The sequence below is a fragment of the Phascolarctos cinereus genome, unplaced genomic scaffold (assembly GCF_003287225.1).
Source record: "Phascolarctos cinereus isolate Bilbo 61053 unplaced genomic scaffold, phaCin_HiC Scaffold_2;HRSCAF=192, whole genome shotgun sequence".
NCBI classification, from domain to species: Eukaryota; Metazoa; Chordata; class Mammalia; order Diprotodontia; family Phascolarctidae; genus Phascolarctos; species Phascolarctos cinereus.
Window position 1 is genome coordinate 200,055,364 of NW_027555625.1, and position 18,959 is coordinate 200,074,322.

The 18,959-nt window shown below is 34.8% G+C and overlaps 1 protein-coding gene across 1 annotated transcript in view; it reads right to left on the reverse strand.

Annotated features, from left to right (window-relative positions):
- The window catches only part of KIDINS220 (kinase D interacting substrate 220), a 164,330-nt gene that overhangs the window by 8,415 nt on the left and 136,956 nt on the right, over positions 1-18,959 (reverse strand). Inside the window, 1 exon segment of the mRNA XM_078149758.1 lies at positions 2,556-2,681. Within this exon segment, the coding sequence (XP_078005884.1) occupies positions 2,556-2,681 (126 nt within the window).

Consider the following 18,959-nt stretch of genomic DNA (forward strand, 5'->3'; position numbering starts at 1 on the left):
TCAGATTCTACTGAAGATAGCCCAGGACCCTGGGAATAATAGTGCCCATCATCCCCGTTCCCAGCCCAGACCCTGAAATCATCATTCAGGGAAGCAAACTTGTAAGAAAGGGGTTCCCCATTCCTATTAACTTCCCCCAGCAGGGTAGAAAATCTAGCCTATGTGAAGAGGAAGGAACTCTGAAGGAAAAAGAAGGAAGGACGTGCCAAGCAAGTCAAACCATCCACTGACTCAACCATCACTTCTAACAGCTATGTTATAGCTTCTGACTCCTCAGTAGCCACAGCAGATCCAGAAAAAGAAAGTTCTCACCAAGTCACTGGCCCTGTTCGACAGAAACACATATGGATGTATCCAATGAAATGTCATTAAAGAAAATGCATCATTTCATTTTTGCCATTCCACCCTAAGGTCCATCAGATTTTTCTATTTGACTTGCAGTCGAAACCTCTTTTATGTGTTCTCTCCCACATTAGAATATGAACTCCCTGAAAGCTGGGACTGCCTCTGCATTTCTGTTTGTGCACAGCACCCTCACCTCTTAACAAAGTACTTTGCATATAGCAAGCAATTAATACATGCCTTTTCTTTCATTCATTGATTTATTCAAGAATAAAGAACAAGTTTATGTGATTTCTCAAATACAGTAAGAAAAGATAGGGTAGGAGCAGTGCATTGGACAGAACACTGGCCCTGGAGTCAGGAGGACCTGAGTTCAAATCCAGCCTCAGACACATAAACCTTACTAGCTGTGTGACTCTGGGCAAGTCACTTGACCCAACGGGTAGGGGAGGGAAGGGGAGGGAAGAAAAGAAAAGAAAAAGAAATGATAGGGTAGTTCATCTCATTTATGTAGAAGATATGTTATAATCTCTTTTAAGTGGCACACTGCCCTGTTTGAAGGTTCTGGAAAGGAGGCATGGATCCTTTAAATGTATAAAAGTCTGTATCAAAGGCCTGGCTATATTGTTTTAAAAAAAAAACCAGCAAAGGCTCCTAACAAGTCAATCAAATGCTAATTTTAAATTAAGTTTTACACAGATTCTAATTTCAAAGATCAGGGGAATAGTTTGGTGGAAGACAATTACTGTCTTCTAATTAGAAAAGGACCATTCACCTTATATATCTCTTTTTCCACAAAAGCCAGTTTCTTCCTTTAAACAGATATAGAGAAACTGTGAGAGAGAGCTAAGTAAGCACCAGCTACCATGGTAAAAAAAAAAAGCCCATACTACCAAAATATTTTCATTTAAAATGAGCAATAGAAGAAAAGCTCCAGGGATTTTAATAAATGGCAATAAACAGATTTTAACAAATAGGAGGTAAAAAAAATTCAGCCCTTATTCAAAACTTAAGAGTTGTGGCTAGACCAGAGACCAACTAAAGACAGTTACCGGGGTAGAGAAAAGAGGAAGGAACTAGGGTTAGAATAACAGCTGAGGACTAGAAAGAAAGTTCATTATAGCATGTGTTTATATTTCCCTAATCCTGGCTCTAAACTAACCTTCTTTTAAGAATCACAATAATATTTGTGATTATCTGTTTCGTGAGCTGTTGTGTCAAAAAACTTATGATATCATGATTAACTTCCTAGGGATAAGACTGGGATGATTCTGAAGCAAGAAGTTCAGAGTTTATCCCTTGAACCTATACTCAAATGCTTTCTAGTTCAATAGGACCTCACAGAGCTTGTGATTCAGTAGAGGAACACTCATTCTTCACTATATTGATACATTTTTAATGAAAATATTCTTGATTAAGATAACATAACTTGCTGGAAATGTGCTCAACTGCAAGGTGAGTAATCAAAGTGAAGCCTTTCTACTTCAACGCATGGCTATTTGACTTAGCAGGTGCTAAAAGTCAATTAATGGTAGCTAATCAAATTATAGGTATACTGGCTAGGAGGACACATAACTCTTTCTTTCAGGATAACTGCGCCAACCCAAAATCATTAGTGAACAATTACACAATCATAAAGTTAACAGGTTCTAAAAACATCAATTTTTTTAAAAAACTGCATTAAATCTGACAAATTTTGATAATGATTCAAAGCATACAAATAACTGAAAAATGAGAAAGAACACAAAAGATGAGGTTCTCAACTGAAAATAGAGCTAAAAATCAAAGTGGTAATGCCATTTGACTACAGTAATAGTTTCTGAAAGTGTTGTTTATTTTTAGATATCACACTCATGTTACAAATTAATGGGAAAAAACTGAAAACTTGGGATGATGAAGACAGAATCATGTTTAGATTTGGGTTTTTCTGCTCTTGAGGGAGTACACTTTAAGAGGTTAAATTTGGGGCAGCTAGGTGGCCCAGTGGATAAAGCACCGGCCCTGGAGTCAGGAGGACCTGAGTTCAAATCCAGCCTCAGATCAGACACTTGACACTTACTAGCTGTGTGACCCTGGGCAAGTCACTTAACCCCAACAATTGCCAAAAAACAAAACAAAACAAAAAAAGAGGTTAAATTCATTGGCTTCACTTTATACAACCTCATTTTTTCTCTCATTCAAATATTAGTCTGGTATATAACTACATACGTCACCTTTTTTATTGTTGCACAGTACTGTGGCATCATACTTTGGTCCAGGCCCTCTATTTGTTTCAGTTTCTCACACACAGAATCCACATTCATTGAGTTCAATGTCACTGACTGTGCTGACACTGTTCCCTAGGGAAGGGAAAAAAATATGCATTTATAGTTATTTTTAAAATGTTTTATAGATACAAAGTTTTGTGATGCAGGTGTGCAAAATCTCATGGTGTGGAGCTATAAAAACAACACAATTAACACTGAATTCAATAATTTAAGAAATTATCATAAGGAATAGTCCAAAATCACCTATACTGATAAAATGGGAAGGGAATATTACTTAAGACATAGTACAAAATTATTTTAAAATGTTAGACTGCCAATGTGTGGCCTCACTATGGAAAAGCTGTAGTTTCATTCAAATCACAAATTTCTAAAACAGGAAAACAGAAGGCTAGGACATTTAGCCACCAAGCAAGCCCAAATGGAAGAGTGTTTTCTGAATATGCCTTAATCAAGAGAAAAACAAAAGAGATAAACTTTGAGGAAAGTATATTAAAAAAAAAGCTCACTTACATAGAGAATCCAAGTGTCTACAAACACCAAAAGAAAAAAAATAACCCCCAAATACAATTATTTATGTGTTTCCTCCCAAATTCTATAACGCACCTTATAGAATGCCTTAACCAAAATAAAAAAACAAACATAAAAATCCTAAAGATTTCTGGTATCTGCTATATTTTAAGTAAATGCTGGTAGAATTTTAAATTTCCCTTGTAACAATGTATGCAGCCCATCATGAAAAAGAAAAGTAGATTTATTTCTTAGTTATGTCATTAGTTGAAGATACCATATCAAAAAAATTTAAATCTATTATTTAAAAGGCAAAAATAAGAGTAGCTTATAATAGTTATTTGTAGCAAGGGCAGATCAGTATGGAGTGACATACTGCTTTTCCTGTCCCCCTCTGTCGATTCTGCATCAGGATAGGCATGTGTAAACACTAAAGGGAGAATAAAGACTGTCTTTAATTCTTGTACTCACCACCATAAACACCAGCTGGGGGAACTTGATATATTACTCTTAGTAGAAACCAAGACCATTCTAGAAGATCATTTAAGAAACCTACCTCCAAGTAAAAATTACATGATTTGAATTACAGAGGATACATTAGCCTCCAAGACTACCGTAGAATTGTTGTTAAATGTTAGATATTAACATGGCATTGAACTCTAGTTGAAACATACACAAATGACATTTGTATTTGTAGGTGTACACCACCCACTCCACACACACTTACAAGTACACTATATTTTGTGTATATGTATGAACATGTTTGGAGTAATGGATGAAGTCATACAAATGGCACTTAAATAACCCCCTCATGATCTCCAGCAAATTGACAATCACATCATTGATAGAAAAAGATGAGGAAACCATGATGTAGAACATACTGGAGGTAAAAGCATTCATTTTATTTAAAAAATACATAATCACAAAGAAAATACAGACACAAAGTACATCACGACAAACTAAAAGACTAAGGTATCAGGTACTTTAGAAAAACAAAAAATTATCAATATTTCTACATTATAAGCACTATTTATTTTCATGTTTGGTATTATTTTAACTGAATTATGTCACTTAATATCAAATAAATACTAATATTTCCTATATAAAATACTATTGTATACAATATCAGTATGAAGCTTTTTTAGAGAGAAGATAAGTGAAAAGCAAAGAAAGACATACTGAATCACATCATACTCTTAAAATCATCTTACTCATAAAAATGTTATTAGACTCAGTTAAATTAAGTTTTTAAATCAATAATCACTAGTCTATAATTTAGTTAAAAACACTACTAGCTATGTAAAAGGCAAGAATATATTCAAAAAGCATAGATTTAAGTTTTCAAGATATATCCAAGGAACGCTTTATTCATTTGTCTAGACAGAGGTAGATTACTAGGTTAGAAAGTACATCTATGTAATGAATTCTATTCTCTCGTCGTAAGGCAAGGTTCTAACCTTTCAACACTAGGGAAAAAATGTCTCCAAGTAACAAGTACTATTCAAAGTAAATTACTAGTGAATAACAACATACAGTTATATGTAAAGGATCAATATGGTTACTATCAGATAAATGAATTTTAAAGGCACAAAAGTCTGTAATAGATGAAGAACTGACTAAACCTAAAAATACTCAGACAGCAATACAGACCCATCTAAGCCCAAAGAAATCTAGGCAAGCACAAGCTTAGTTTAATAAAAAATTTTATAGTCATAAACAATGATAACTATCATTGTGGTTAAAATATAATTTAAGATAACATACATAAGAAAGGTCCTTAGAGATGATTGGTCCAATCTCTTGAATTTAGGTAGGTGAATGTTTAAACCATCAGTGAAAAATAACAGTCTATCCTTAAAGATTTCATAGTATGCAAATATTCCAAGAATTCTTTCAAAGACTGTAATTACATGAAAGATGTAATTGTAGGTTCTAGCTACTTTAGTAGTTTCCCTAAATAAGCAATAACTTGTTCATTTAAATATTCATTAAGTTTCATATTTAGATAAAATTCCTATTATTCAATAAATTCAATGAACATTTATAAAATATACAATTTCATATTACTGCACATACTATGTGCTCTATGATATATTTATTCTTTGCTTAGAACTATAGTTGAATGTCTTTATAAAAATTCACTCTAGACTACTTTTAAAAACAATGCACAAAATGTTTTTTAGTCACTTGCCCAACTTGAAGATAAAAATCTTATACTCTTCAAAGGCCAAGAAAAATGTAATCTTTATTTTAGAAACTGAATAGACTGATACTAGGTCCAGCATTAGGCTAATGTCATATGATAAATTTTTCACTTGATGAATTTGCATAGGAAGAAAGAGAATTCTAGGATACAATATAGCTATTTAAAAAATTAAGCCTTTTACACTGCAGATCACGCTTTACTTTCACGTACTTCCTTCTATGTTTTCATGACATCATTATTTCCTGGTTCTTCTATCTAACTTCTCTTTCTCCTTCGGTTGATTCTCACTCAGGTTTCTCCAGCTAACAGTGAGGGATCTCCCAAATTTCTGTCTAACGCTATGCTATCTCCTCTCTTTATACTAGGTAATCTCAATTCCAATGATTTTCATTTGTATTTCTATATATATGGTTCTCAAATGGACTTCAGCCCTAATATTTCTAACTTCTAGTCTCACATCTCAAATCATCTTTTAGACATCTCAAAGTAGATGTCCCAGAAACATCTTAAATTCAACATGTCCAAACTGAATTATCCCCTCATCCCCAAGTGCTTCCCTGTAACCTTCCTACTAATGTTAAGGGTAGCACCACCCTCCTCCTCATCAAGACCCAGTTGTCACCTTTGACTCTTCACCCTCTCTCATACCCCTGATAATCTGCTGCTAACTCGTGTCCATTCTGCCTTCTTTCATTAATCTCGTATATGCTTCCTTCTCTCCTCTGACTTATGACAACCCTTGTATAGACCTCTATCACTTCAGGTCTGGATTACTTTTGCAATAGTATACTTACTGGTCTCCCTGCCTCAAGTCTCTCCTCACCCCAATCCATCTTCTACTCAGATGTCAAAATGATCTTCTACAAAGAAAGATCTGATTATGTCAGTCTCCTATTTAAAAAACTCCAGTGGCCTCCTATTACCTCTAGGATCAAATATAAAAATCCTCTGTTTGACTTTCAAAGCCATTTATAACCTGGCTCCCTTCTACTCTTCTAGTCTAATAGCTTACTTCCCTCCAGTTCCTTCCAAATGAGGCAACTAAGTAGTAGAGAGGACAGAGAGTGAGGTCTGGAGTTAAGAAGACCTGAGTTCAAATCCCACCTCAGACACTTACCAGCTGTGTGATTCCAAACAAGTCATTTAACCTTTGTCTACCTTTGTTTCCTCAATTATAAAATGGCATAACAATAGCACCTAGCTCCCAAGATTACTGAAGATCAAACAAGATATCTGTAAAGTACTTAACACAGTGCCTGGAACACAGCAGGCATTAATAAATGTCCTTTCTTCCTTTCACGTACTCTGTGATCCAGTGACATGGGAGTTCTTGCTGTTTCTTGAACATAACATTTTCCCCCAACTCCAAACATTTTCATTTATTGTCCCCCACGCTTAGAAACCTCTACTCCTCTCTACCTCTTAGCTTTCTTCAAGTTTCAGGTAGTCTCACCTTCTTAAGAAGCTTTTCTCAGGAGGCAGAGTTGAGATGGTAGAACGAGAGTCAAAACTTTGCCTAGCTCGCCCACTACACATTTCCCATAACAATCTAGGAAATGTGTGAGACTAAATTCTGATCAGAAAAGCCAAGATAAAGTCACAGTGAATCATTTTTATAGTCCAGGGCAGCTTAGGAAGATAGGGAGGTCTGCAGACACTGGGATGGTGACTGGCTATAAGTGCAGGGGCTGCAGAGTGGAGCATTCCAGCACCTAGAGACTAAAGGGGCTGAGACTGAACCTCAAGACTGGAAACAGTATGGCAGAAAGACATCACAAGTGACCCCTAAATCATCACTAGGAACAGCAACAAGTGCCAGCTGCCAGCTTTATCACTCATTACCCAGTTCCAGGGCAGAGAGAAGCAGCTATGAGTGAGAAAGGCCTAGTTGTGTAGGGAGCAAAGAACAACTTACAAAAATATTACTCTGTGACTCTGAAACCAAAAGCAGAGGGAAAACCCATTGCTAACCTTTAGCCCTAACCTCTAAGCCTTTGGGGGAATAACCAGGGTAGGAAACTCAAAACAAAGGGAAGCCTTAACATAAACACAGAAGAGAACAAGTAGAAAATACGCACAAGCAAACCTTCAAAGAAAAGTGCAGCTCTAACACAAGCCCAACAAAAATTCCGAAAAGAGTTAAAGAGATAAAAGAAAAAAATAGATTTTAAAAACCAAATAAGAGTGGTAGAGGAAAAAAATGGGGGGAAATGAGAGCTTTGGAAGAATGTTATGAAAAGAGAATTGATAGCTTTGTACACAAGTTAAAGAACATTACTAAAGAAAATAACTCCTTAAAAACCAGAATTAGCCAAAAAAGCTATGAAAAAAATAATAAAAAAAGTTAAAAGATTGAAAAAATGGAATAAACTGTGAAATATCTCATAAGAAAAACAAGTAACCTGGAAAACTGATAAAGGAGAGATAATTTTAAAATTGTTGGTCCACCTGAAAGCCATGAACAAAAAGAATCTAAATATATTTCAAGAAATTATAAAGGAGTGACATATTTCTGAGAAATACAGGGCAAAGTACAAATCAAAAGAATGCACCAGTCACCTCCAAAAGGAAATCTCAAAATGAAAACTCCCAGGAATCTAAAAATCCAGAACTCTCAGGTCAAGTAAAAAATACCGCAGGCAGCCAAAAAGAAATAATTTAAATGTCCTGAAACCACAATTAGGATACACAGGATTTAGTAGCCATCACTAAAAAAGAATGGGAGGCTTAGAATATGATATTCTAGAAGGCAAAGGAGCTAGGATTACAAACAAGAATAACCAAACCAGCAAAACTGAATATAATCTTGCAGGGGGAAAAGGGTGATTTTTAATGAAATAGAGGACTTCCAAGCAATTTTGATGAAAAGACCAGAGCTGAATAGAAAATTTGATTTTCAAATGCAGGACTCAAGAGAAACAGAAAAAGATAAACATGAAGGTAAAATCATAAGGGATACAACATATACTACCTAGATTCTTAAATGGGGAGAGGACACATGTAACCCATCAGGACTTTTTCATCATTAGGGATCTCAGACAGAGTCTAGTTAGATGGAGGGACTAGGTGTGATTTTATTATGCTGGGATGATCTCAAAAGAACAATGGAAGGGTGGCAGAGAGGAATGCACTAGGAGAAGGTGGAAGAGATGAGAAGGAAATTATCTCATATAAATGGGGCATTTAAAGAAGAATTTATATAATGGAGGAAGCTGTGGGAACACATGAACCTCACTCTCATCTGAACTGGTTCAAGGAGGAAAGAATACAGATACATACTCCACTGGGTACAGAAATTTATCTTACTAGAGAAATAGGAGGGAAAAGGGTTAAGAGAAAGGTTGGGGGGGGAATAAGAGGGACAGTAGATAAAAAGGAGGCAGTGGTATTAAGCAAAACAGAATTCTAAGGAGAAGTCTAAGTATAAGGAAAGAGGATAAAGGGAAATGTGAAATCAGCAATCATAACTATGAATGTGAATGAGATAAGCTCACCTATATATAGCAGAATGATTAGAAGCCAGAATCCAATAATAAATTGTTTATAGGAAATACCTTTGAAACAGAAAGGTATACATAAAGTTAAACGAGAGGCTGAAGCAGATTCTACTATGCTTAAGCTATAGTAAAAAAGGCAGAGGTGGTAATCATGATCTCAGACAAAGCAAAAGCAAAAATAGATCTAAGATAAACAGAGAAACAATATTTTATTAATAGGTACCATACCAATACTGAATATATATGCAGCAAAGTGGCACAGAATCCAAATTCTCGAAAGAAAAATTAGATGAATTATAGGAAGAAATAGATAGTAAAATCATATTTATTCAACTCAGAACTAGATAAATAATATGAAAAAAACCCAACAATATCTAACATTCATGCTTACTATGTGTCAGGCACTATGCTAAGCACTTTACACTTATCTCATTTAATGTGAACAAAAACCATGGTAGGCAAGTGCCCTATTAATCCCATTTTATAGACTAGGAAACAGGCAAACAGAGGTCAAATTAATTGCCCAGGGTCACACAGCTAGCAAGTATCTGAGACCAGATTTGAATCAGGTCCTTCTGACTCTAGGCCCAGCCAGCTGTCTATTGTACCATTCAGAAAAAAAATTAAGGAGATGAAGAGAACTTTAGAAAAGTTAGACATGCTAGCTCTCTAGAGAATATTAAATGGGAACGGAAAAGAATATATCTATTTGTGTGTGTGCATTTATAAAGACATACACGGCACCTCCACAAAAACTGACCTATACTAAGGCATAAAAACCTCATCAACAAATGCAGAAAAGCAGAAATATTAAATGCATATTTTTCTGACTACAATACGATACAATTACATTCAATTAAGGGTTTTTGAAGCATAGGTTCAAAAGAATTAGAAACCAAATAATCTAATCCTAAAGAATGAATGGCTCAAAGAACAAGTCACAGAAACAACAAAAAATTTCAAAAAAGATAATGACCACAATGAGACAATATGAGAAAATTTGTGAGATTCAGCCAAAGCAATATTTAAGGAAAATTTATATCTTTAAATGCTTACATTGACAGAAGAGAAAAATCGACAAATTGGTTGTGCAAATAAATTAGGAAAACAAGAAATTAAAACTCCCCAATTAAAAATCAAAACAGAATTCCTGAAAATGAAAGGAAAAATTAATGAAATTTAAAGTATAAAAAATCATTCAAATACTAAATAAAACTGGAAGATGTTTTTTGGAAAAAATAAAATTGAAAAACCATTGTTTATTTTAATTTTTAAAATAAAGAAAACCAAATTAACAGTATCAAAAAAGAAAAAGATGAATTCACAACCAATAAAACCAATTTTTAGGCTCTATTTTGCCCAATTATACAGCCAAATAAAACAATTTAAATTAAATATCAATATTTACAGCAATATAAATTGCCCAGGAACTGTATCTTAGAAAAAGAAACTGAATAAGCCATAAATTAGCTACCTAAGAAAAAACTGTAGGGATAGATTATTTAAAGATGAATTCCCCCAAACCTTTAAGGAACAATTAATTCCATTACTATATGAACTATTTGGGGAAAAAAAAAAACAACAGAAAAAGGAGTCCCATCAAATTCCTTCTAGGACACAAATATGGTTTTGATACCTAAACCAGGAAGAGCAAATTACAGAGAAAACTATAGATAAATTTCCCTAATGAAAACTGATGTAAAACTTTTAATAAAATAGTAGCAAGGAGATTATAGCAACATATCACAAACATGGGCCAAGAACTCACTATTTGACAAAAATTGTTGTGAAAATTTGAAAATAGTTAGACAGAAACTAGGCACAGAACATCTCACACCACTTACCAAATAAATTCAAAATTAGTGAATGATTTAGATATGAAGAATGATAACAAATTTGTGCAGCAGGGAAGAAATCCCTCGTCGGATCTATGGATAGAGGAAGAGTCTGTGACTAAAAAAGAGATATGAAGGCTTACGGGAAGTGAAAAAAATTTATTACATAAAATTTAAAAGATTTTGCAAAAAAACAAAATCAACGCAGGTAAAATTAGAAGAAAAGTAGTAAACTGTAAAAAAAATCTTTGCCATAAGTTTCTCTGAAAAAGGTCTCATTTCTGAAATATATAGGGAAATGAATCAAACTTACAGGAAAAAGAGCCACTCCCCAACTGATAAATGGTCAAAGGATATGAACAGGCAGTTTTCAGAGGAAGAAATCAAAGTTATTAAAAGTCATATGAAAAAAGTAGACAAGAAAGAAAGAAAATGACAAATAATGGAGAGGATGTGTGAAAACAAGGACCCTATTGTAGCCAGTGGAACTGCGAACTAGTCGAATCATTCCAGAAAGCAATTTGTAATATGCTTAAAAGGCTATTAAACTGTGCATGCTCTTTGACCCAGCAATACTGCTTTTGTTTAGTCATGTCCAACTCTTCATGCCTCATGCACACTAGACCCTGCTGTCCTCCAATGTCTCTCATTCATGTTCCAAGTTCATTTCATTGTTTCCATGTTACTACCTATCCATCGCATCCTCTGCCATCCCCTTTTCCTTTCGCCTTCAATCCTTCCAAACATTAGGGTCTTTTCCAATGAGTCCTGTCTTCTCCGTATGTAGCCAAAGTATTTAAGCTTCAGTTTCAGTATCTGACCTTCCAGTGAACAGCTTGAGTTAAAGTCTTTAATTACTGACTGATTTTACCTCCTTACTGTGTAAGAGAGACTCCAGCACCAAAACTTAAGAACATTGATCCTACAGCGCCCAGCTTTCATTATAGTCCAACTTTCACAGTCATACGTTGCCAATGGAAATACTGTAAATTGCAATACTGTTACTATGGCTACAGTCCAAAGAGATCAAAGAAAGTGGAAAAGGACCTATGTACAAAATTATTTATAGCAGTTCCTTTTGTGCAGCCAAGAATTATAAACTGAGGGGATGTCCATCAACTGGGGGACAGCAGAACAAATTATGATATATGAATGTGATGGAATACTATCATGCTGTAGGAAATGATGAAGGATACAATTTTAGAAAAGCCTGGGAACATCTGCATGAAATGATACAAAGTAAAGTGAGCAGAATCAGGAGAACAATCTACACAGTAACAGCAATATTGTAAAGACAATCAACTTGGTGAAAGTCTTAGTAATTCTGATCAATATAATGACCCACCACAACTTCAAAGAACTCATGATGAAACATGCTATCCATATCCAGATACAGAGATGATGGATTCAGAGTGCATAATGAAGCGTACTTGTTTTCTTTTTCTTGATTTTTTTTCTGGGAGGGGTGAGGAGAAAGAAACATGGCTTATATAGACATTTGTTTTGCATGACTAGATGTATCTGTAATAGGTTTTGTTTTTCTTGCCTTATTAGGTGGGAGAGATACTTAGCAAATGAAAAAAAAACTGTGCTTAAAAAAAAAGGTCCTCTTTAATCTTAGTGTCTTCCCTCTAAGTTTATCTCCAAATTATTCTGTATACACGTTATCTGTACATAGTTGTTTACAGGTACCTAGGCGGCACAATGGACAGAGTGCCAGGCCTGTAAGTCCGGAAGGCCTGAGCTCCCTGTTTGCCTCATTTTCCTCAACTATAAAATGAATTGGAGAAGGAAATGGTAAACCTCTCTAGTATTCTTGCCAAGAAAAAACCCAAAAGGGGTCATGAAGGGTCAGACACAACTGAAAAACAACAACATAATCATATACATGTTGTCTGCTCTACAAGCTCATTGACAGCAGAGCTATTTATTTTTCCTTTATTTGTACTCTCAGTGCTTAATAAAAGCTAGCCAACTGAAATGAGATTATATAATTTGCGGATAATAAATATAATTTATAAGTATTACTTCATATAAAATTTTAGGAAAGAAAATGTGGCAGTATGTCCTGATACTACTGACAGTAACATACCTAAATAGCTGTGTTACCCTGGGTATCTCTTGACTTCAATCTGTAAAATGAGTCTTAACTAGATGATCTTTAAAGTTTTGTGTTGCTTTTTTTTTTTTCCAGTGCATAGTCTATATAGAGGGTAGGGGCTGGATCTGTGATTTCACTAGTACAGGTAAATCTCAATGACGAGTTTCCTCTAGAAATACAGTCTAGCACAATCTCTGTACTAATTGTCTCAGCAAAATTGCCTAGAGCACTGAAAGTGTAAGTAACTTGGTTAGGGTCACAAAACTAACAGATGTCAAAGATGGAACTTCAACCGAGGTCCTCCTGACTCCATAGTAAACATTCTCTCCTCCGTGCCATGCTGCCTCTCCTGGAATACTGTAATTATAGTATATGACGTTAACTATAAAATCACAAGGTTTACGTTCCAATTATTTTTCATTTACTGTTTTAGTTAACAAAACACATACCTGAACATAAATCTTAAATATTTATAGCTTTTGTCATTTTTATGTAGAATTAAAATATCTAATGTTAAGTCTATAAATGCACATGCAACCACAATTGAATTATATTGTGCTAATAGAACAATTGCATGAAATACATTCCAGTAATGAATCATAGAGAAAAGGGAGGTTTTACTCATTCAAAAACATACACAACTCCCAATCTCATAACAGCACATAGAAGTTGTTTCAATGGTTAGGAATGGAATGTTCTAACACTTTTACTCTAATTCACTAGAGAATTTCATATTAAAAAAAAAAAGGAAACAAGTAATGATTAAGTGTTTACTATGTACAAGGCACTGCGGATACAAAAAAAGGTAAACACATATACTCAAGAACCGAAAATTCTAATGAAGGCAACAATAAGCAAACAATTTTGTATATACAAGAAATAGACTGGGTAAATGAGCAGTAATTCCAAACAGAAAGCATTTAACAAGTAGAGGGGATCAGAACTCTTGTAGAAAGTGGAATTTTAGGTGAGATTTGAAGAATTTCAGATATCCCTAATACATCTATGTAGACCAATTTTTCTGAATAAAGACAGATTTAGATATAAGGTCATTTCTCTACATGGCTTCCATACTCTTACAATGCTTTGGGGTCTGGTTTGATATATACTTGGTTTCTGGGAGAAAATCTCTAGACTATTTCCCAGAAGGCTCTGGTTTACAAGTCCAAGAGGCTGTGAACAAGTTCTGACACCTGAGAGGTTTGAAAAGAAGGTCTCTAGAAAGTCCAATGAGTAGAAATTAGAGACAGGAGACCTAGAAAAATGGCACCTTCATAAAGACCTTGCTGAGCCAAGTACATGGATAATGAATCATTAGGCAACCAGAGTACTGGAGCAATATAGAGAAGAGAACAATGAGTTTGTAGAGAAAGTAGGTAAATATCTAGTATAATGTTCCTGAAACATGGCATCCTGTCCAGACTTTGAAAATGAATGAAACTCATGGCCTCATTTACCTAAAGTTAGCTGCATTCTCTACCCCTGCCAAATTGAATATGAAGAGAAGCTGATTTGGCAAAATAGCTTCCACAAGCAGCACCATGAGTGAAACTGGCTGTGTGTCCCTTCTGCTGTGCTGACAATACAGTGGGAATGGTACAAAGAGTTGACTCAAAGTCTTCCTTTGAGGGGAGGAAAGAATTTACCTAGTATGTGTGTTAGGCATATTGATACTTGGATTAACTGCTTGTCACAACCTTGCCACTGTTCGATTAAATGCTTTTCATTTTGAATTCATGCCATTTAACTTGTTCCTATGGAACTTCAGAAAGAGACTTATCAACTATAAATTTGAATGGATGATGATGACCCAAACCATACTCCAATTTGACAGAACTATATACAGGGACCTGTGCTGAAAGAGACTCATAATGATACTTTTTAGACTACTTCTGGTGCCGAACTATCCATTGGAAATGTTACAGTGTGTTTGTATATATACATATACACATATGTATATCAGTATATGTGTGTGTGTGTGTGTATGTAAGACATACATACACACATAATGCATTTTATTCATCATATTTTTATTCTTCAGAGGTTGTAATAGTATCTGTGATATTATCTGGAAGAATAGGGATATTGAAAAGATGGGCTACACTATTTCCCAAATATAATCCAGCCCATTTTTTCATTCTTATTCAGATCTAGGCCAAGTTTGTTCAAACAACTGCATCCCTTAGGCTAGGCATTAGTGTCTCTATTTTCCCTCATCCCCTCCAACATTTATCATTTTCCTTTTCTGTTTTATTAGCCAATCTGATAGGTATGGGGTGGTACCTCCGAGTTCTTTTAATCTGCATTTCCCTCATTAATAGTGATTTAGAGCATTTTCTCATAGGACTATAGATAGATTTGATTAATTCATCTGAAAACTGCTTGTTCATATCTTTGGTCAAACTGTTTTTAATGACATACACCAGTCTATGTATTGTGCTAAGTTCTGGGGTTCCAAAGAGAAAATGAAAGAGTACCTGCTCTGAAGGAACATACATCCTCTCAGGGAAGAAAGGGGTAAATATAAAATTGTAGAGAAGAAAGAAAGAGGGAAAGAAAGAAAGTAGGTAACTGGGGAGAGTACCAGCAGTTGGGGGAATCAAGAAAGACCTCAGAAAGCAGGTGATGCTTAAGGGGAGGTATGAAGGAAACCAGAGCATCAAAGAGAAAGTGTTGCAGAAAAAATGAATTCCAGAAATAGGGGGCAACTTGTGCAAAGGCATGGAAATGGGAGGTAGATTTTGAGTTTTATGTATAAGGCTTAGGAAGAAAGACAATTTGTATCAAAGACAGCATTACTGGTAGCAACGAGGCTGTATAATGGCAGAGGAAAACACCTTTGGTGAATGCCTATCTTTCTGTTTTATGTTTTGTTTGACATTAAGTGAAGAGTCAAATGACTTCTTTTTGTAATTGTCAATGCATTTTATCTGATTTTAACATTTACATGGAGAGAGCAGAGCTAAGATGGCAGAATAAGGCAGAAACTTGCCTAAGCTCTCCCAAATTGCCCTCTAAAAAACTACACCTCAAAACAACTTCTGGACTGCATAGCCAACAAAAGGACAGGGTAAAACAATTTCTAGCTCAAGACAACTTAGAAGGTAAATAGGGAAGGTCTGTTTCACTGAAGTAAGAGTGGAGCACAGTCCAGCACAGGCAAGTCAGGAACAAGGCCCTGCAAGACCCTGAGGCCTGCAATCCCAGTTCAAACCTGCAGCAAGGCTCAGCACCACCAGGCAAGCCAGAAGCAGGCCCTGACCCAACAAGCTAGTACAGGTCTTGGGGGATATTGAACCAGTAGCAGTGACTCCCTGAGCTCTCAGCCCATAAACAATAAGAGGTTCTGACAAGGGTCAGAAAGAGATTACAGGGAACACTTTGCTGACACTGAGTGCAGAACTTTGTTGTGTTGCCCAAACGGGGATCTGGGTCACAGACCCAGGTCACAGTTCCAGGGTGAGAAGGAGCGGCATTCCTGGTCACCGTTCCAGGGCAGAATATTGTACAGCAATACTTTACAATGAAGAATTGTAAATGACTTAGCTATTCTCAGCAACACAATGATATAAGACAATTCCAAAGGACTTATGATGAAAAATGCTATCTACCTCCAGAGAAAGAAATGATGGAATCTGAATGCAGATCGAAGCATACTGGTTTTCACTTTCTTTATTTTGGGGAGGGAGAGTTGTTCGTGTTTTCTTTCACAACATGACTGATAAAGAAATATGTTTTGCATGACTGCACATATATAACTTACATTAAATTGTTTACTATCTCAGGGTGGAGAGTGGGAAAGGTATGTAGAGAATGGGGAACTCAAAATTTTTAAAAAACAAATGTCGAAAATTATTTTAGATACAATTGGGAAAAATAAAATATTGTTAAAACCATATTTGTGTAAGACACTGCATTAGAGAAAAGCCTTCTAGGCTATGGTTTTCTTGTTTTAAATGATGTATAACATCTTGCATCTCTATGCTACTTGAAATTTTTTTTTCTCAAATCAAAACTAACTATAATATTACAGAGTGATACTGAAATAACCATTCTGTAGAGCAATTTGTAATTGGGTCCAAAAGGTTACTAAACTGTGCATACCCTTTAATCTAACAGTACTATAAAAATGCCTAACCCCCAAAAGAGATCAAAGAAGGGCTGATATGAACAAAATATCTTTTGGAGTCCCTTATGTTGCATAAAAGAACTAGAAATGAAGTGCCAATAAATTGAGAAATAGCTGAACCAAACATAATATGTGAACATAATGGAATACCGCTGTGCCACAGAAATAATGAAGAAGACGATTTCAGAGAAACCTGCGAAAACTTGTATGAATTGATATAGAGTAAAGTGAGCAGAACCAGGACAACAGTGTATACAATCACAACAACTCTGTAAATGCAAGTAACTTTGAAAGATTTAAGAACTCCAATCAATGTAATCATCAATCATAATTCCAAAGAAATGATGATGAAACATTCTGTTTTTGTTCTTGACAGAGGAGGAACTTAAGAGTACAGAATGAGACATAGTTATCAGACATGGCTAATGCAGAAATTTGCTTTCCTTAATCATTCACATTTATTATAAAAGCTTTGTTTTCCTTTTTTTCTTTGTTTTTCAATTGAGGGAGCAGAAGGAAGATAAAGCAGATTTTTGTTATATGAAAAGAATAAAATTAAATTTAAAAAACATGGCAAAGTCGTTTCAAGTCTCTCAGCTAATCATTCATTTCTAATTATACTTTTTTAGATAAGCAGCTACTTTTAAGGAACATAAAAATAGTTTACAAAAGGAAGAAAAAAATTTAAAAATAATAAAAAATAAAAAAAGAAGAAAATAGTAAGAATTCACACTGCTATTACCTTATCTTGACTGCTTAAAACACTGAACTATGGGGGGCAGCTAGGTGGCACAATGGATAAAACACCGGCCCTGGATTCAGGAGGATCCGAGTTCAAATCCAGACCCAGACACATAACACTTAACTAGCTGTGTGACCCTGGGCAAGTCACTTAACCCCACTGCCTAGCCAAAAAAACAAAAAACAAAGAAACCTAAACTATTAGGCAGTTTTAAAATTCACTAACACTATAATTCTAACAAACTTATGTGATATATTCAAAATCTATCCATATGAATAAATAAAAGTTCTGCTCATTTAAAATTCATTAGTAAGACATATTTGGAAAGTTTGGAATTAATCAGTGCAATATCTTTAATTTTAACTGCAAGGTCCTTTCCAGAACAATAATCACAGATAATAATTATTCTGAAATGGATCTTGAATAAAAATAACCTACCATATCGTATCTTTTTGGTATAGTACACAGTACATTTTGGAGTTTAAAAAAAATCTCTGAGTTCAAATCCTGCCCTCAAAACTTTACTAGCTGTTTAACAACAAAGAGTAGGTCACTTAATTTCTCAGTACCTCAGTTTCCTTCTCTATAATACCTACCTCAAAGGGCTGCTATATCAAGAAAGACTTCTGTAAACCTTAAAGTACTACATAAATGTTATTACTGGCGGAAAACTTAGGAAATTAAAAAAGTATCAAAGTGCCAATAACCTTAGTTAATTTAATTTTTTCCAATTTGTGCTTTAATTATTTTCAAATTAAAAATATTTAAATGCATTAATTCATAGTGAACACATGGATTATTTCAATGGGAAGACTAAAATTTAGCTGTATTCTTATTTTAAGTCAACAAGCTTTAGTGGCAAAGAAAACTTATTTTAACATTAAGTACAAAAACTAGCATGTTGGAAGTACTTCCTAAAATGTAAACTTCAAAAAGTTGCACACAAATCTGAATTATTCTTCAAAAAAGCAACACCTACATACTTTTAAAGGGTCCAGTACTTTTAAAAAGTTAAATTACTTTGGGGATAATTTATTTTGTGTCAAAACATGTTTTGACAGAATATTGGCTTTATTTTCTTTAATAAATATACTTAGAAATCATTAGCCAGAAATTCATGCCATGCAAAAAGCTAAAAGCAGCTTTGCAAACTAAACAAAAAAATCAAAATGAGCATTGGTTTATTTTCAGCCCAGCCTGAAAGTGCCAAGGATAGCTTCTAAACAATTCTAATAAGGTAAGTGAATGAGAATTCACAAAAAGTTGCTGTACCTGTCTCTGTTTGTTAAGCCCAGATTTACACTGCTTCAAGAAAGGAATAAAACAGAATGAA